This window comes from Branchiostoma lanceolatum, chromosome 16, assembly GCF_035083965.1.
Source record: "Branchiostoma lanceolatum isolate klBraLanc5 chromosome 16, klBraLanc5.hap2, whole genome shotgun sequence".
In the NCBI taxonomy this organism is placed as follows: domain Eukaryota; kingdom Metazoa; phylum Chordata; class Leptocardii; order Amphioxiformes; family Branchiostomatidae; genus Branchiostoma; species Branchiostoma lanceolatum.
In genome coordinates this window covers 8122612-8139907 of record NC_089737.1, presented here as the reverse complement: position 1 = coordinate 8139907, position 17296 = coordinate 8122612, and the positions used below count along the sequence as shown (strand labels likewise).

At 40.9% G+C, this 17296-nt stretch overlaps 2 protein-coding genes across 7 annotated transcripts; one reads left to right on the top strand and one right to left on the bottom strand.

Moving 5' to 3' along the window:
• Window positions 1–51: 51 nt before the first annotated feature.
• LOC136421604 (galactosylceramide sulfotransferase-like) lies at window positions 52–10918 on the bottom strand. Of its 6 annotated transcripts, none has more exons than XM_066409047.1 (3): window positions 10820–10918; window positions 9232–9413; window positions 52–1337 (listed from the first exon to the last, which is right to left on the bottom strand). In XM_066409047.1, the coding sequence occupies exons 2-3, from the start codon at window positions 9409–9411 to the stop codon at window positions 342–344; spliced, it is 1176 nt and encodes a 391-aa protein (XP_066265144.1). In that variant the 5' UTR covers window positions 9412–9413; window positions 10820–10918; the 3' UTR covers window positions 52–341. The 6 variants fall into 6 exon arrangements, with proteins under 6 accessions (XP_066265144.1, XP_066265143.1, XP_066265142.1 ...); XM_066409046.1 differs by lacking the exon at window positions 9232–9413 and adding an exon at window positions 2189–2370 and having other exon boundaries at window positions 10820–10912; XM_066409045.1 differs by lacking the exon at window positions 10820–10918 and adding an exon at window positions 2189–2370 and having other exon boundaries at window positions 9232–9343.
• A 1759-nt stretch (window positions 10919–12677) lies between these two features.
• Window positions 12678–16238, top strand: LOC136422026 (galactose-3-O-sulfotransferase 3-like). The gene is made up of 2 exons (XM_066409642.1): window positions 12678–12884; window positions 13851–16238. The coding sequence occupies exons 1-2, from the start codon at window positions 12687–12689 to the stop codon at window positions 14841–14843; spliced, it is 1191 nt and encodes a 396-aa protein (XP_066265739.1). The 5' UTR covers window positions 12678–12686; the 3' UTR covers window positions 14844–16238.
• Window positions 16239–17296: the final 1058 nt, after the last annotated feature.

Sequence of the window (17296 nt, the reverse complement as noted above, 5' to 3'; positions counted from 1 at the left end):
TGTAAAATTGATGCGAGCATGCGAAAAAAAGTCGACTGGCTGGTTGGTTGGTTGGTTGTTGGTTGGTTGGTTGGTTGGTTGGTTGTTGGTTGGTTGGGTGGGTGGGTGGGTGGTTGGTTGGTTGGTTGGTTGGTTGGTTGGTTGGTTGGTTGGCTGGTTGGTTGGTTGGTTGGTTGGTTGTTGGTTGGTTGGTTGGTTGGCTGGCTGGCTGGCTGGCTGGCTGGCTGGCTGGCTGGCTGGCTGGCTGGCTGGCTGGTTGGTTGGTTGGTTGGTTGTTTGGTTGTTGGTTGGTTGGTTGGTTGGTTGGTTGGTTGGTTGGTTGTATTAGCAGTTCCGTCAGGTTAAGGGAATTTGTTGGTGCCCGGAAAGCAATGACTTTTCTTCTTAGTTGAGTTGTGACCTACGGAATCTTTGCTATTTTGTTGTAAACTATACTTTTTTCGGAAGAAATTCAAATAGCTAAGTGTCCCAGTCATTAACTTAGCACAGAAAGCGGCATCTACGTAGAATTCCTCGTTCCACATAGAGGCATTGATGACTCGCGTATTCACCACACTCTGTGGTGACTGGCAAAACTCCATAACATCGCTCTTAATGGCTTTGAAATGTTGGGCTTCTTTCCAGAAATCAGGGCCCTGCAGTTCAATCTTCTTCCACAGGGTGGCGTTAAAGTACTCGTAATAGGCGTAGTCAACGTTCGAAAACTTTCGATGCGTTTTCCTTTGCGCGAGCGAAATGCGCACGTCTTTTCGTTTGTATTTTCTCTGGTTTTGCACCCAGTACAATATATCAGATAGGGACCAACAAAGATATCTCTTCAACAACACCAACGATTCATCCAAATACTCCAAAATTATCACCAACAAAAAATCTTTGTCCGTCAGGCGAATAAAGTCACTGATAGCTTTTCTATTTCCTGATAGTCGATTGACCGGAAAACCCAAGTCGAAGGACATGAAGTTCTTCGTTTTCTGCCCACCACGTTTCTTTGCGTATCTCCTTGGAGAATTGAGAAATTTCAGCACAGGATCCTTACTTCGGATTTTCAATTTTTGGGCAATGTTGAAAAAGTTAAAGACGGATTTGAGGTGACTGAAAGGCTCGCGAAGGATGGCGATGTACACGGTATTCTTGGCCATGATACCTGGTAAGATCCTCCTATTGTAGACAACGTGTCGCACAAGGATGTTGTATTCGCCGGTCAAAGAAGGAAGAAAGTCACGCCGTTTGATTTGATTTGGCCACCCCAAATTAATGCCTTTCCGGGGAAGAACGAATGACAAGTTCCGGTCGTCACCAAAGCGCTGAAATATAGTTGAAACCGTCGAGCCCCCAGCCTGTCGAGAAAACATTTGTTTCAAATCCCGCTTAAGACAAAAGGGAACATGCACACTACAATTCTGGACTGACAGTATACATCCGGAATACTTGTTTTTTTCTAAGTACATTGATCGAATGAATTAAAGTACAGCTAAAACATAAGCATGATGTGACAAAGGACTTTCAGTATTTAGATAACAATTACACATCTACAGGGACATGGACAGTTCTGAGGCATTCTAAAAACGTCAGCCAAAATTCTGGAGAATTTGCAGAACTCTTGGAACCTCGGAAAGAATTTGGGCAAGCTGTATATTGCAATAGAATAAAAGATGTTTCCCTTTAATTGTTCTTATTCTGCATCATAATGTAATATCATCAGCATCAGATAATGACTTCCCCATAGATTCCCCATATTATTCACGGTCTTCGGAATTCAACTGCACTTTAGGGAGTGAACGTTGCACAAAATTAGCCATGTTGTCTATCGGATAAAGTCCTAATTTAAATCATGTTTAATCTAAAAGAGTGATAAACAGCGTTTTTAATGATATGTGACACATTGCTAATTTTAAGGAAAACAACGGACATGTTATCAAGGAGGTTTTTGTTTATTGTTCTTCTTTCGCCTAACAGAGAAACCTTGATGAAATTCGGGATATCGATATAATGCAAAAGAAGATGAATAAGCATTCTATGATATACAATACACTGACATAGCAACCCGTGTTTCTACACTTGTTTCTACCGTTTCTGGTGCTCAAATCACGCGCGCTCGCGCCAGATTGAGCTCTCGCGAGAGCAGATTCAAAATGGCGCCGCAGATTGAAAAAAGGTCTATTCCTTAACGTGATATATGTTAAGTTACCTTATGGACTTTTATGAAGACAATGTTGGTTTGTTCCAGGCACGGTCGGCATTCTGGCGCGTTGAAGACAGCGTGAAAAGTGCTGACGACTGATTGGTAGCTTACAGTCTCCATATACAGAATCCCACAAACCGCCATACACACTCCAATCACTACCAGGAGTCCCTTCGACGAACTCATTGCTGTGGGCATGAACAAAGTTAACGTCAAAACTACAGCTCCATATCTTACCCAAAACTGAGATCTAGAGACATTTTGACTAAAAATCTCACACTCACGCCTTGTCATCTCGAGAATTATCATTCCGTAGCCTAGATGCCGTCTTAGTTAATTTATAATAGGGGCTCCTCTACATACCAAATAATAGGTTATACGAATACACATTTTTACGTATTCAAGTCCGCATGAGTTGCGTATTGACATTTTTGGCTAAGGTAAAGTTTGCGGGAAAGAAGCCGCGTGGCGCGTTGGATACACCCGATCCCTCGATCTCGGAAGTTAAGCAACGCGCGGTCCGGACAGTGCTTGGATGGGGGACCAACCAAGGACGTCCGGATTGCTGTAGCCTCACGAAGCTTTCCACGAAATCGTCTTCCGGGAGGGACGTAAAACGGGGGTCCCGTGCTCGAGGAGGTGCCTCGAACACGTTAAACAGCCTCATTACCCTACACATTGGGTACCTGCCTGTGGCACTGGCTGCAAATACACCTGATATTATATTATTATAACTTTGACCCATTGTAGTGCAGCCTGGGTTTTAAACATATCCGGTCGCGAAATTTACGTCGCAAATGCTAAAGGCGCAACTCATGCCGACTTAGATATACGCACCCGTTGAACGGCCCTAAAGCTTTATAAAACTTTAAAAAACTTTATAATGGGAATATCATTCAAAACGTACAAGTATTACCAAAAAAAGACAACAAAACACACAAAGCTTAAAAATATTCGCTTCTTGATGATGTTCAGTGCCGCGGGCCCATGTGAGAGGGGGGCTTAAGATGGCACCCAAGCTACTTATCATGTCACCTTTGGACAGAGATCTGCCATAGGCTTTGTGTGTACAAACCTTAATGTAGGTAGTATTGGCAGCTAACGCCCATGTCTACATGAACATGTCTGCTCACGCGTTTTAGTGTGGTCATCCAACCATGCCCTCGCCCCCTCCCTGACCTTCTAGTCCTCTAGCTACATACACCATGAAACAACTTAACTGCGCAATGATTTATCTAAATCCTTCCGCTGGCGTCACACTACGGTCGACATCGAATTTGTTGATCATCGTCAGAAGGTCGCCGGAATTTGAAAATCGCCACAGACTCGAACGTATTTTCACCTGAAAATCTACCCCCGTCACATTTTTTTTTTTTTTTTTATTCTGTCATATTTATCCAGGGTGGCCCTGCTCAGTGGTTACCACTGCTTTTCAGAGGGGCCCTGCCATACATAAAATAACTGATAATACAAACAGAAATATCAACATATAGAAATAATAACAATAAAGATCATAATGAAAACAATGAAGGTAATGATCACAATAGTAAATAAATGATAACAATCATAGTACAAATCATAATACAAATCATAATACAAGTCAAATCATAATCAAATCCGTTCCATGTCATTGAGGGGTCAGAGGTCATGCCAGTCCTTGCCAAGTGTTACATTTGTTTTTAAAGACAGACATGGATGAAGAAGTCTTCATAGATTGTGGCAGGTGGTTCCACATAATCGCACCTCTATATGAAAACTTGCGCTTTCCACATTCAAGGCGTACTAGCGGCAGTTTCAAGGATAGATTCAGACTGTGCCTGGTTGGATAATTATGATATTCAGAAGTTCTATGAAAGATATTGATGTACTCTGGAAGTTCGTTGTTAACTGCCTTGTACATTGATTGTAGTAGGTGCAAGTTTCTCCTAGACACTAAGGTTTTCAAGCCTAAGGCAGAGAACTCCTCATCCCCAACATGATGCGTATATGGCAAACCTAGAATAAGTCTCACTGCGCGGTTCTGGAGCTTTTGTAGTTTGTCGGACAGACACTTTCCACAGTTGCCCCATATTACATCGCAATAATCCATTTTTGGTAAAACCATACAGTTAAACAACATCATAAGAGTGTGTTGTGGCAGACATGGGACAAGACGCCGTAGGACTCCCAGTCTCGACGAGACAGCATTACATAATTTGTCTGTGTGTACATGCCATGATAAGTAAGGGTCAAGCCAAACGCCCAGGTACTTGTAGCTAGAAACTACTTCCAAACTGGTGCCAGAAAGGGTAGTTGACAATTGCCCTGTACTTGACTGCAGCTTACGCGAAGTGCCAAAAAGCATAGCTTTGCATTTGTTAACATTGAGTGTCAGTTCATTTGCTTCCAACCATGTTTGAATATTACTAAGGTCGGCATTCAGTGCATTGTTTACATCCGTGACTGTTTTGGATGCGTAGAAAAGAGCAGTATCATCTGCATATAGCACAACATGTCCATGTGATATATAATCAGGTAAGTCATTAATATACAATATAAACAAAAGTGGGCCGAGAACCGAGCCCTGGGGAACTCCAACAGTAATCTCCAGAAAGTCACTCTGGACTCCATTTACGATAGTAGTCTGTTGTCGGTCTGTTAGATAAGAACAGAACCATGTCAGTTCCTTGTCTTGTACCCCAAACATTCTAAGCTTAGCTAGGAGGATCTTATGACATACCGTATCAAAAGCTTTCTTGAGATCAAGAAAGATTGCTCCGGTAACAAGACCCTTTTCCATGTTTTCAATGATGGAATCAGTAACATGGATAAGTGTTGTTGTTGTGGAATGTTTGGGTCGAAACCCAGACTGGAACTTGTTGAGTATATTATGATCTTTGCAGTAGGCATATATCTGAGTGTGAACGGCCTTCTCAAAAATCTTCATAAAAGATGGTAAAACTGAGATCGGCCTATAGTTGCTGCAGCTGCTTTTGTCGCCATCTTTAAATAAGGGTGTAACCTTAGCTCTCTTCCAGTCCTTCGGGACTTCACCTGTAGAGAGGGATAGGTTATATATGTAAGTGAGAGGACCTGCTATAACTGGGGCGGCATACCGGAGGAGCCTACTGCTCACCCCATCAAGTCCAGTACTTTTCCCCAGAGGGATGCTCATCAGCTGTTTGTATGTGAACTCGGTGGATATATTACCGAATTTAAAAGAAAACTGTGACGGTCCTAGGACCACTCTATACGCACTCGTGAAAGCTGCAGCCAGTTTGGAGCCGATAGAAGTAAAGTATACATTAAATTCATTCGCAATGTTTTTTTCTTGTTGTTTAGGGACATTAACTGGTTGTTTGGCCTGACGTGGTAAGAGTGTTTTTAGTGTGGCCCAGAGACTTCTACTATCATTACCTTTAGTTTCGATTTCATTGCAATAGTACTGTTTTTTCAAATATCGTGCCATGTTGTTACATCTGTTTCGTGCTTTTTTAGCTGTCTCCCACATAGATGGAAGTTTTGTTTTCTTAGCCTGATCGAAGTAGAAGTCTCTTTCACGTGCCATGGACAGATATTCTTGCGTTATCCACGGTGGCTCATGGCCTCGGATGCGTACGGATACCCAAGGGGCATGTTCATCGCAAATTTTAGTCAGCACTGTTTGAAAGCAACTTAATGCATCGTCAACATTTGAAAATTCCTCAACTTTAGACCAAGGTGCGTTGCGAAGATCTTCTTGAAAAGCTGCCTCGTCGAACCGCCTGTAGGATCTCACTGTTGCCGTCCGAGGGTTGCCCTGGAGTCGTTTGGCTTTCCGTACAGCGTAAGTGAAACAGTGATCGCTCAGTCCAGTAGAACACACGCCCGATTCACATAGGACTGGGCTGAGTGACATGCGAACATCGACCGATGTTCCTGAAATTTAAATCGCGGAGTGATCGATACACTCGTCTGGTACCTGGTGTCTTGCCGCCTAAAATTAGTACTTTAAAGCTCGCAGGCCACTTACTGTTCTTCCTTGTCCGGAGTTCTCAATCCACAAGTCTTGATGATCTAGATCTTTAAGTTAAAGTGCTGTGACAGTTTTGTCAATGACGTATATGATATAAAAGGCAAGGGCGTAGGACTTTTTCATTCTGCAACAAACGGAGGGGTGTGCACACTACGAAAATTTAGGACGCTTATGACTACAAGAAGTGTCAGTATTCTTAATGATAAAGATACGTGCTAATCGGCCATTTTTATGCATAACCTTCCTTTAATTGTAATTTTGATAATGTGTGCTTGGCGTACATAAACCTTAGTTTAGAAGTTCCATTACTAGAATATGGATGAAAAATAACTCAGGTGCCGGACCTTGATTTGACCGATGGCGTCAATTCTCCAAGCAAATTTTGTATGGGAAGATTTTGTGTTCTTCTTCTATCCGCGGCATAGCAGAAGAAGGTGACAATCTTCCCAGCCAAGCCAAATTGGAGAGAGATTATGATCGCACGGGTCGTTTCACGCTTTTACAGACCAGTCGAACCACTATGGATAAAGGATCATACAGGTCATTATAGTTCACCGCTAAATTGCAGATGTACAGTACATTCTGAAACAACAAAGTATGTAATACAAAACCTGCTGAATAACTATATCTTGATATTTACATCTAAAAGACAGTCACACAAAGGATTCGTAGTAACCTTCGACAGAAGGTTGTGCTTTCTGAAAAAAAAAAGATTTGACAGATGTCTCTACTGGTTGGTTGGTTGGTTGGTTGGTTGGTTGGTTGATGGTTGGTTGGTTGGTTGGTTGGTCGTTGGTTGGTTGGTTGGTTGGTTGGTTGGTGGTTGGTTGGTTGGTTGGTTGGTTGATGGTTGGTTGGTTGTATGTCTTGCATGCAAACACTAAGTATTAGCAGTTCCGCAGGTTAAGGGAATTTGTTGGTGCCCGGAAAGCAATGACTTTTCTTCGTAGTTGAGTTGTGACCTACGGAAGCTTTGCTATTTTGTTGTAAACTATACTTTTTTCGCAGGAAATTCAAATAGCTAAGTGTCAAGGTCCTTAACTTAGCACAGAAAGCGGCATCTACGTAGAATTCTTCGTTCCACATAGAGGCATTGATGACTCGCGTATTCACCACACTCTGTGGTGACTGGCAAAACTCCATAACATCGCTCTGAATGGCTTTGAAATGTTGGACTTCTTTCCAGAAATCAGGGCCCTGCAGTTCAATCTTCTTCCACAGGGTGGCGTTAAAGTACTCGTAATAGGCGAAGTCAACGTTCGAAAATTTCTGATGCGTTTTCTTTTGCGCAAGCGAAATGTGCACGTCTTTTCGTTTGTATTTTCTCTGGTTTTGCACCCAGTACAATATATCAGACAGGGACCAACAAAGATATCTCTTCAACAACACCAACGATTCATCCAAATACTCCAAAATCATCACCAACAAAAAATCTTTGTCCGTCTGGCGAATAAAGTCACTGATAGCTTTGCTATTTCCTGATAGTCGTTTGACCGGAAAACCCAAGTCGAAGGACATGAAGTTCTTCGTTTTCTGGGGGTGGGCACTTTTCCTTAAGTATCTCCTTGGAAAATTGAGAAATTTCAGCACAGGATCCTTACTTGGGATTCTCAATTTTTTGCCAAGGTGGTAAAAGTTAAAGACGGATTTGAGGTGACTGAAAGGCTCGCGAAGAATGGCGATGTATACGGTATTCTTGGCCATGATACCTGGTAAGATCCTCCTATTGTAGACAACGTGTCGCACAAGGATGTTGTATTCGCCGGTCAAAGAAGGAAGAAAGTCTCTCCGTTTGATTTGATTTGGCCAGCCCAAATTAATGCCTTTCCGAGGAAGAACGAATGACAAGTTCCGGTCGTCACCAAAGCGCTGAAATATAGTTGAAACCGTCGAGCCTCCAGCCTGTGGAGAAAACATTTGTTTGATAAAAGAAAATCGCCAAAAATCAATATTTCAAAATAATTCGTTGACACGCATAATTCTTTATGTATTACTATCATGTACATTCCTACAAAGTTATATTGATAAACATCGAAGTACAAGCCAAGGAGAGCCTTTTTTCTAAAAAATGGGCGTGGCCTTATAAATCTTGATGACGTAATCATGACGTCATTCTAATTTGCATCAATCATCACCTTGCTATAAGGTACTACCTGAAAAAAATTAAGGTTGAGGAAGGTTTATAAAGCTTAAGAAAGGGTTTTTTCAATAACATCCCAAAAATCCTCAGCCACCCTTCAATAGTACCTTAAATCCCGCTTAAGACAAAAGGGAACATGCACACTACAAGTCTGGACCGACAGTATACATCCGGAATACTTTTACTAAGTACATTGATCGAATGAATTAAAGTACAGCTAAAATATAAGTATGATGTGACAAAGGACTTTCAGTATTTAGATAACAATTACACATCTCCAGGGACATGGACAGTTCTGAGGCATTCTAAAAACGTCAGCCAGAATTCTGGAGAATTTTTCAGAACTCTTAGAACCTCAGAAAGAATTTGGGCAAGCTGTATATTGCAATAGAATAAAAGATGTTTCCCTTTAATTGTTGGTATTCTGCATCATAATGTAATATCATCAGCATCATATAATAATAAATAAATGATTTATTCACGGTTTTAGGAATTAAACTGCACTTTAGGGATTGAACCTTACACAAAATTAGCCATGTTGTCTATCGGATAAAGTCCTAATTTAAATCATGTTTAATCTAAAAGAGTGATAAACAGCGTTTTTAATGATATGTGACACATTGCTAATTTTAAGGAAAACAACGGACATGTTATCAAGGAGGTATTTGTTTATTGTTCTTCTTTCGTCTAACAGAGAAACCTTGATGAAATTCGGGATATCGATATAATGCAAAAGGATGATAAATAAGCATTCTATGGTATACAATACACTGACATAGCAACCCGTGTTTCTACCGTTTCTGGTGCTCAAATCACGCGCGCTCGCGCCAGATTCAGCTCTCGCGAGAGCAGATTCAATATGGCGCCGCAGTTTGAAAAAGGGTCTATTCCTTAACGTGATATATATTAAGTTACCTTATGGACTTTTATGAAGACAATGTTGGTTTGTTCCTGGCACGGTCGGCATTCTGGTGCGTTGAAGACAGCGCGAAAAGTGCTGACGACTGAGTGGTAGCTTACAGTCTCCATATACAGAATCCCACAAACCGTCATACACACTCCAATCACTACCAGGAGTCCCTTCGACCAGCTCATTGCTGCGTGTATAAACAAAGTTAATATCAAAGTTACAACTTCAGTGTTTCTTTCTAATCGATCATGTAGACTACGAATACGGTAGTTATTAATAACTTTATTGCAAGTTCATGCCCGAAGGCTAATTGCAGACAAACAAGTGCATGGAAATACATGGGAATCGAAAAAGTTATCTAGTCTACTGTGAAAGTTCTAAGTTAACTAAGGTTGACTATGGTTGGGTTTGACTTCTTTTTTGAAGGCAATGGAAAATGAAGAGACCCACGTTTTGTATCGTAAGTGGGTACGTATCAATTTACATAGATCATATATGAACTATCAAATGTCAACCTAAGCTACACAAGTCTTAATATAATGCTGTTTATACACGCGCGCGCGCGCGCACACACACACACACACACAAACACACACACACACACACACACACACACACACACACACACACACACACACACACACACACACAAACACAAATCAATAAACAGCACGGAAAAGATAGCAGCCAGCCTAGCCTTATCGAGGGTGAATGTTATTTAAAAGTAAGTGTGTCTAGTAACAGTTTGTGTTTGTGGCCCTCCCACAAATAAAAGTTGACAAAATGCTCGAACCCTTTCAATAAGTTGCAAAAAAGGTTGAAGCGTTTTCATGCAAAACATGGGTCGACATTTTGCGATGACCCAATGTCTTATCTTACATTCCATCACGTCTTTCCCTAAACGGCGGAGATCTAAAAATATACCAGCTTTGGAGACCAAACAAACCTCACACTTACGACTTTTCTTAATGCCGTAGCCTAGGTGACGTCATAGTTAATTTTTCAGGGGCTCCTTAACCCGCCAATAGGTCACACGAGTACACATATGCAAGTCCGCATGAGTGGCGTATTGACATTGTGTGTCTAAAATAAAGTTTGATTTGCGGAAAACGTTTTTGTCTAAAATAAAGTTTGATTTGCGGAAAACGTGTGAATTGCCCTAAGATGGCACCCAAGCTTCTCATTACGTTACCTTGGGACAGAGATTTGCCCTTCGCCTTGTGTGTAGTATTGGCAGCTAACGCCCATATTTAAAAATGTCTGTCTACGTACTTGTTCTTCTTATCTGTGATAACCATGCCCCCTCCCTGTAGCTACTAGCCATATACGGCTGCGTTCAGGTTTGTTAAAACCCTTACGCTTCCGTCACAGTATATTGTCGACCACCGAATTGGTTGGTCGCCGGAATTTGAATCTCTCCAGAGACTCGAGCGTATTTTTTCATCTGAAAATCCACCCCCGTCACATTGGACAGCGCTCAGTGACCTGCGAACATCGACTGATGTCCCTGAAATCAAAATCGCGGAGTGATCGAGAGCGAACACATGGTGTCTTGCCGCCTAAAATGTACCTTAGAGTTCACAGAATACTTACTGTTCTTTCTTGTCCGGAGTTCTCAATCCATAAGTCTTGATGGTTTAGGTCTTTAAGTTTACGTGCTGTGACAGTTTTTGTCAATGACGTATATAATACTTTTCCATTCTGCAACATGCGTAGGGATGTGCACACTCCGGAATTTTAGGGCACTAGGACAAGAAGTGTCGGTATTTGTTTAAGATAAAGATACATTCTAATGGGCCTTTATTATGTACAACTTTCCTTTAATTTTGATTTTGATAACTATTGCTTGGCGCATATAAATCTTGGTTTGAAAGTTACATTACTAGAACATGGATCAAAAGTAACTTATGTGCCAAGCCTCGATTGGACCGATGACATCAGTAGGATCAATTCTCCAAGCAGATGTTGGATTAGAAGATTGATTTTGTGTTCTTCTTCTATCCGCAGCATAGCAGAAGAAGGTCACAACATTCCCACCCAAGCTCAAATTGGAGAGTGATTACGATCTCACGGATGATTTCATGCTTTCACAGACCAGTCGAACCACTAGGACCATACAATTACCCTACAATGCCGGAGTGTGCACACCCCTACGCATGTTGCAGAATGGAAAATCCCAACCACCTTGCCTTTTATATCATATACGCCATTGACAAAAACTGTCACAGCACGTAAACTTAAAGACCTAAACCATCAAGACTTATGGATTAAGAACTCCGGACAAGAAAGAACAGTAAGTAGTCTGTGAGCTCTAAGGTACATTTTAGGCGGCAAGACACCATGTGTTCGCTCTCGATCACTCCGCGATTTTGATTTCAGGGACATCGGTCGATGTTCGCAGGTCACTGAGCGCTGTCCAATGTGACGGGGGTGGATTTTCAGGTGAAAAAATACGCTCGAGTCTCTGGAGAGATTCAAATTCCGGCGACCAACCAATTCGGTGGTCGACAATATACTGTGACGGAAGCGTAAGGGTTTTAACAAACCTGAACGCAGCCGTATATGGCTAGTAGCTACAGGGAGGGGGCATGGTTATCACAGATAAGAAGAACAAGTACGTAGACAGACATTTTTAAATATGGGCGTTAGCTGCCAATACTACACACAAGGCGAAGGGCAAATCTCTGTCCCAAGGTAACGTAATGAGAAGCTTGGGTGCCATCTTAGGGCAATTCACACGTTTTCCGCAAATCAAACTTTATTTTAGACAAAAACGTTTTCCGCAAATCAAACTTTATTTTAGACACACAATGTCAATACGCCACTCATGCGGACTTGCATATGTGTACTCGTGTGACCTATTGGCGGGTTAAGGAGCCCCTGAAAAATTAACTATGACGTCACCTAGGCTACGGCATTAAGAAAAGTCGTAAGTGTGAGGTTTGTTTGGTCTCCAAAGCTGGTATATTTTTAGATCTCCGCCGTTTAGGGAAAGACGTGATGGAATGTAAGATAAGACATTTGGTCATCGCAAAATGTCGACCCATGTTTTGCATGAAAACGCTTCAACCTTTTTTGCAACTTATTGAAAGGGTTCGAGCATTTTGTCAACTTTTATTTGTGGGAGGGCCACAAACACAAACTGTTACTAGACACACTTACTTTTAAATAACATTCACCCTCGATAAGGCTAGGCTGGCTGCTATCTTTTCCGTGCTGTTTATTGATTTGTGTTTGTGTGTGTGTGTGTGTGTGTGTGTGTGTGTGTGTGTGTGTGTGTGTGTGTGTGTGTGTGTGTGAGAGAGAGAGAGAGTGTGTGTGTGTTTGTGTTAAAACAGCATTAACACGTGTGTAGCTTAGGTTGAGATTTAATTGTCAATATATGATCTATGCTAATTAGTTGATATTCCCCGTGATCAATGAGAAAGACGGCTGTACTTTTGTACGTTAAACTTTGTTCATGCCCACAGAAATGAGTTCGTCGAAGTCGAAGGGACTCCTGGTAGTGATTGGAGTGTGTATGGCGGTTTCTGGGATTCTGTATATGGAGACTGTAAGCTACCAATCAGTCTTCAGCACATTTCGCGCTGTCTTCATCACTTCAGAATGCCGACCGTGCCAGGAACAAACCAACATTGTCTTCATAAAAGTCCATAAGGTAACTAGAAATACAGCAAGTTGGGGAACTTAGAGTCCTAAACTCCAGAAGGGTGCGTTATTTTTCACTAGATTATGTATCAATGAATACATAATCAGCCGACTTTTAACAGAATTCCGCTTGTGGTAAATTACACAAGGTGTGTTTTTTAAAACAACATGATACTCCCTAAACCCGTGAAGACCCTACCCATGTATTCCCTATGCGTAAACATACATGAATATCACTTTTTAAGTATATGTCCCAAATATTTTGATATACGTAATTCACTATACTCAATGCTATCGTCGTATTTACCAGGATTTATCTCAATGGACTTGAATAGCATATTTAAGTACATAATGACATGTGACAACCCCTGCATGGTATACATTGGGAAATATATTAAAGAATGCCTAGACGTTAGAAACTCCTCAATTGATTGTAAAATCCCATTTTCATCCCATACTACTACACTATATTGTATTAGATAGATTGATTAGCCTAATAGAATTTTATCTATGTACCAGTGGATGCCATACTTTGTACCTTGTACAATTGTTGTGCAGTAAAGTTATCATTATTTTATCATGGATATTATCGGCATAAATGAGGAGGGATAAGCACAATAAGAAGGCTAATTGTCGATAAGATATAAAAGAACACATAGCAAGACGAATTTTTCTCATCCCCCCTGACATTATTTTTGTAGGCAGGCACATTGTATTAAGCCATAAGCTGAGGCTGTTTAATTTAATTAATAAGAAAATTTCTAGAGGGTCACCTGGGGAAAATACTGAATACTTTTTGATGCGCACGGGACTAGTGGGTACTTAATCGTATACTGTAAAAAGTATTCATTTTCACTTCCTAAAATTATCATCTATTGGAAAATAACTCCCCCCCCCCTCTGGAGTTTATGACTCCTTTAAGATAGATTGATTATATCTTGGTTATTACGATAGTGTTAAAACTTTTTCTTCACAGGCTGGGGGCTCGACGGTTTCAACTATATTTCAGCGCTTTGGTGACGACCGGAACTTGTCATTCGTTCTTCCCCGGAAAGGTATTAGATTGGGCTGGCCAAATCAAATCAAACGGAGTGACTTTCTTCCTTCTTTGACTGGCGAATACAACATCCTTGTGCGACACGTTGTCTACAATAGGAGGATCTTACCAGGTATCATGGCCAAGAATACCGTATACATCGCCATCCTTCGCGAGCCTTTCAGTCACCTCAAATCCCTCTTTAACTTTTTCCACGTTGCCAAAATGGTAGGAATCCGAGGTAAGAATCCTCTCATGACATTTCTCCGATCTCCAGGGAGATACGCAAAGAAACGTGGTGGACAGAAAACGAAAAACTTAATGTCTTTCGACTTGGGTTTTCCCAGACGACTATGGGAAAATGATAAAGCTATCGGGGACTTTATTCGCCAGACGGACAAAGATTTTTCGTTGGTGATGATTTTGGAGTATTTGGATGAATCGTTGGTGTTGTTGAAGAGATATCTTTGTTGGTCCCTGTCTGATATCTTGCACTGGGCGCAAAACAAGAAAACGTACAAAAGCAAGGAAATGCAACTTTCGCCCGTGCAAAGGAAAACGCATCGGAAATTTTCGAAGGTTGACTACGCCTATTACGAGTACTTTAACGCCACCCTGTGGAAGAAGATTGAACTGCAGGGTCCTGATTTCTGGAAAGAAGTCCAACATTTCCAAGCCATTCAGAGCGATGTTATGGAGTTTTGCCAGTCACCACAGAGTGTGGTGAATACGCGAGTCATCAATGCCTCTATGTGGAACGAAGAATTCTACGTAGATGCCGCTTTCTGTGCTAAGTTAAGGACTTTGACAATTAGCTATTTGAATTTCCTCCGAAAAAAGTATAGTTTACAACAAAATAGCAAAGCTTCCGTAGGTCACAACTCAACTAAGAAGAAAAGTCATTGCTTTCCGGGCACCAACAAATTCCCTTAACCTGACGGGACTGATAATACTTAGTGTTTGCATGCAAGGCATACAACCAACCAACCAACCAACCAAGTTAAAGTCTGTGACAATTAGCTATTTGAAATTCCTGATAAATAAGTATAGTTTACCACAAAATTACATTACAACCAAAGCATTAATACATTGTATCTATGCCTTTTGTGAACTCAGTCACATATGGGATATTCCATGAAGTTACGTATGCCAACTGTGAATAGGAATAGGCGCCACACTTGTGGTTTTGGGCCTTCGTAAGTACCGTACCGTACCGTACCTAACTGCACCGTACCGTACCGTACCGTACCGTACCAGTACCTGTACGGCACTTTCCATTTACCCGCCGTGCATATACCTCTGACTTTGTTCATATTTCATGCCGGAAGCCATTCTAGATCTATTCAACTTCTTTGTTCTTCAGAGCACCTTTTCATTTTTCCGCCAATTTCATCAAGCGCATCGTGAATAGATCATATCACTAGAGTATGATTTCTAATTTCTTTCAGAACAATTTGGGTTTAAAGATAGATCAAGCGTCTTGTCAATTTTAGAGCCTTTAAGCTATATCCTTTATGGTTTAACTTTTCTAATGAACCTAGGCGGTCTTTCAAAAAAATGGAAAGGGATGACATTCAAGAAATCATGACAGCTTCCAGACTGTTTCCTTTTGAAATCCTTTCCACTAATTGGGGAAAAGAAACTTGATCAAACACAAGCCACGGTGCGTTGTGTGTGAGCCCCTTTTATATCAAGTGAGCTAGACGTGTGACAGACTGATTTGATTATATGGATGGCATCCCACGCGCATAAATTTCCGTCCCTACATCGTACAAAGAAGGCACGTTGATGGAGGTTAGACATACAGGTAGGAAGATACGCCAAAAATAGTTACTCAAGCAACTTGGTAAAACTTTGAAACAGTCAGACGTTTCAGACAGCAGTAGTTAATTGAACTATTAGCATACAACCTTGTCTTGAATTAATCTTCATTTGAAGACTACGTCGAGACATCCTAAATTGTCTTAACCTCATTAACATTTTTGGTATAAAACCTGGTTTTCCAGTCCTATCCTTAGTCACTAACGAAAGACAGCGGATGCTGTCTGAAACGTCTGACTGTTTCATAATTTTAACCAGTTGCTTGAGTAACTATTTTTGACGTACAAAGAAGCCCCAAAATGAGCAGAAATATGGCATAATTTGTACCAAAATAAAATCGGGAAATATGCATACTGAATACCTCTTTTCCTATCATAATATTTTTGCCATGTGTATCAGTAAAAATAAGCTAAAAACGTATTTTGAACCCCTAGAAACGTCTTGTTAAGTCAAAAAAGAAAGTGCAAACTGAGTACAAAAATAAAGACTTTATTGTTCGGCATACCATGTTCTGTGTGTTCAGCCATTATTTTGTTCAACCTTCCTGACCACTTAGATTTCATGATAAAAGCATCTTTTTTGCCAAACTTCTTTTTAATCGCACGCTTGCATCAATTTTTGCGTGCGTAGATAACATCATCCATATAACGAAATCAGAATGGCCTTCTACATTTTCTAATTACCATAAACATTTTCTTTTCTATAAAAAACGACTGTTTAGTTAAATACGATCTTTGCAAGCTAGGTTGCTTTGAAGACGCGAATTGTTCGAAAACAAACATAACAAAGGCATAGTCAGTTTGAACTTAGCTTTGTAACAAAAAAAAATGAATTTCTTTGCCGCCGAGAAATTACCCCGAGAAATGAACTGGAAAATTGAATCTGTAGAGCTCCTATTTTCAAAGACCTGAGATACTACTTTGATGTGTTGTTATTGATGTACATAGCGCTCGAGTCTAATGAAGTTTATGATATGCGGGCTCAAATTATTCTAGCCGGGGAGGAAAAGAAATTGGTCGGTTCATAGACCATCTAAAAAATATTTCTTATATGATAGTACGCGTTAGCTGGTCAGGTTCCTACAAGGTTGATGGTCAAAAACCCTGGAAGCTCTTTTTTTCCTGAAATTTCCCCATAAAGAATTGCAATTTCAAGTGACCATTGGCGCAAATTTGGCGACAAATTGGGGCCAATCGGCGCCCGTTTGCAACCAGTTGGCGAATTGCCTTTCGCAAACAATTTTCAACAGACGCAACAGAGGGAGATACCCTCCTTAGTGCACCTTCACACACGTTTTGCGGGGGAGTGGCGACGGCTGCCACAACATATCATGTCAAACGATTTACCAGACAATTATCTGTATATCTAATTCCAGGCTTTTATTAAGCTAACTAATTAAGAATCTCCTATAGTTGCGATATTTCATTAGCGTTTGGCGTCAAAGGATATCGTTTTGATGTCTTGGCGTCATAAAAAACGTCACGATTAACAAAATCTTATGGAATTAGGTTTGAGACATCTCAATGTGTTATATATTATTATACCCGAAAGTAATTTCAGCAAGT

What these genes read in the sequence shown, in the direction of transcription:
- LOC136421604 (XM_066409042.1), bottom strand. Translation starts at nt 2,491, where the DNA reads ATGATAATTCTCGAGATGACAAGGCGTGAGTGTGAGATTTTTAGTCAA. An exon ending in TCTTCATAAAAGTCCATAAG is followed by an intron (nt 1,338 to 2,188) that starts GTAACTTAACAT and finishes TTTTCTCGACAG; the next exon opens with GCTGGGGGCTCGACGGTTTC.
- LOC136422026 (XM_066409642.1), top strand. Translation starts at nt 12,687, where the DNA reads ATGCCCACAGAAATGAGTTCGTCGAAGTCGAAGGGACTCCTGGTAGTG. An exon ending in TCTTCATAAAAGTCCATAAG is followed by an intron (nt 12,885 to 13,850) that starts GTAACTAGAAAT and finishes TTTTCTTCACAG; the next exon opens with GCTGGGGGCTCGACGGTTTC.